This window comes from Acyrthosiphon pisum, chromosome A1, assembly GCF_005508785.2.
Source record: "Acyrthosiphon pisum isolate AL4f chromosome A1, pea_aphid_22Mar2018_4r6ur, whole genome shotgun sequence".
NCBI lineage: Eukaryota > Metazoa > Arthropoda > Insecta > Hemiptera > Aphididae > Acyrthosiphon > Acyrthosiphon pisum.
Window position 1 is genome coordinate 123,089,436 of NC_042494.1, and position 2,157 is coordinate 123,091,592.

Sequence of the window (2,157 nt, forward strand, 5' to 3'; positions counted from 1 at the left end):
GTTATAAGCCCAACACATGTATCTATGTGTATCACAGAAATACAAAATTTAATCCGGTGAAAGTTTTTCCAATTCGGCTTCGGGCGCTTCGGTATTCACTTCACATTTGTGTTTTACTGATTTGTTGTCCTCGATGCAAAAACCATAGATAAACGATTTAAGATTAAAAATTACCACAAATTGTAGTCGTAGAGCCGAGTAAGTTGGTCGGACGTTTGAATCTATATTTTGCTGTTCTGCGTTCACTTGTACACGTGGCTCATGTTAAAATGTCGTCTGCTATCGAAAAGAAAAATTTTATTTTACGGAACCTTCAAGAAGTTCTTGGCGAAGACAAACTCGATGTCATACTAAAAGAAAGAGATTTAAAAATTTATTGGGGTACAGCCACAACTGGACGGCCACACATTGCGTATTTTGTTCCAATATCCAAAATAGCGGACTACTTAAAAGCTGGATGTGAGGCACGTATAAGACAAATATTGATCAACTATTATAGTAATGTTTAAAAGATTTGTATGTTATTTTTGTAATGGCACAGGCCATTAGGGTCAAGAGCCAATTCATATGTATAAATAATAAACAGTTGAATATTATTAAGAATTAATGATAAATTGTATAGTATTAATAATATTAATACCTAATGACCAATAAAATAGGTTTTTAAAATTAGATATTCCACATTCTGTTAAATTTAAAAAAAAAATCATTTTAAATGATTTTGAAATAATTAATAAACGTTATGTGTACTCTAGATGAGTTGCAGAATTATGATGTATTAATTTCAATATCAGACATAGATTTAGTTTTTATGTTACAGTTTTGTGAGTTCTGAAAATTTAATAAATAGCTACTATGTATAATTCATACAGATTAACTTGATTCTGTCTTTAATTATTTTTATTATTATTGGTTGATTAGTTTTAAAGAAGATATAATTTAATTGCCGGTATAGTATTGGGCATACAATTCATCTTTTTTAATTGAGCTCCCAGATTTCAGGTTAACAATTTAAAATTTATAGCATAGCTATTGAAATTAGTAAAGTATTTAAGATTAATATTTGAGTTAATACATAACTTTTATTTTATTTTATTTTAACACGTTGAGCTCCGCTAGAAATGTCGAAGCATAGCCCGGGTCGCCGCACCAAAAATATGTTTTTACGGAAAAAATAAATAAAAATTAACAAAAATAAAAACCAATTATATTGTTAGCTTCTTGAGACAGTACCTGATCGCCTACAATATATTTCAAACGTTATCTCATCGCCATCAAAATTATGATTCATAAAAGCGAATTAATATTTGTCGACGGGTAGTCGACACCGGCGACCCGCGAAATGTTACCGATGTCGACCGTGGCATTGAACGTGTTAACTAAAATATTAAATAGTAGTGGTTTTAATATTCACGTAGAAAATCAACCTACCAATATAACAAAAACATTTTTTAATTTGTGCTATTAAAATTAACTATATTATCAAGCATTAATTATAGCATTTGATGATAAGTCAAATAAATGTATTTAATTTTAAAATGTTGATTTAGGTTACAATATTATTTGCTGACTTACATGCATATTTGGATAATATGAAGGCACCTTGGGAACTATTGGAACTCAGAGTACAGTATTATGAGCACTCAATTAAAGCTATGCTTAGTTCAATTGGTGTATCACTTGAAAAATTAAAATTTGTACGAGGAACAGAATATCAACTTTCTAAGTAATAAGAATCTTCAAAACGATAACGGCCGTATTCATAGTTGCTGCTTAAAAATAAGTATTGCTTAAGCTAATTTTGTATTAATAACTAAATGTAATGCTTAAGGTAGGCCTTAACCAACCTTAATTTGAGTAATACTTTTTATTTTCTTAAGCTAAAGTCTCGTTTATGAATCTTATTTGAGACATAATTGTAGCTTAAGCAGGGCTGCATTTAAGGAGGGCACTGGCTACAACTGCCCTGTGCGCCAAAATGTCTGAAATTTGGTCCCTTGTAGTTAGTGGACAAACATTTTGCGGGGTAACTTCATACCACTCCACTCCGCCCATCTAAACTTTAAATATTTATAACTCATAAACTACTCACCCTAAATTTGATTTTTATAAATAAAAATACTTAGAAAAATATTCTGCTTTGGATTATAAAATTAA

General features: G+C 30.0%; 1 protein-coding gene across 1 annotated transcript; it reads left to right on the plus strand.

Annotated features, from left to right (window-relative positions):
* Nucleotides 1-1,767, plus strand: LOC103311358 (tyrosine--tRNA ligase, cytoplasmic-like). Its single transcript, XM_008190951.3, has 2 exons — nt 1-464; nt 1,551-1,767. The coding sequence occupies exons 1-2, from the start codon at nt 270-272 to the stop codon at nt 1,728-1,730; spliced, it is 375 nt and encodes a 124-aa protein (XP_008189173.1). The 5' UTR covers nt 1-269; the 3' UTR covers nt 1,731-1,767.
* Nucleotides 1,768-2,157: the final 390 nt, after the last annotated feature.

Excerpts from the sequence above, each read along its gene's own strand:
- LOC103311358 (XM_008190951.3), top strand. The coding sequence starts at position 270 with ATGTCGTCTGCTATCGAAAAGAAAAATTTTATTTTACGGAACCTTCAA. Across the intron at positions 465-1,550 it reads ACTTAAAAGCTGGATGTGAG|GTTACAATATTATTTGCTGA; the intron begins GCACGTATAAGA and ends ATGTTGATTTAG.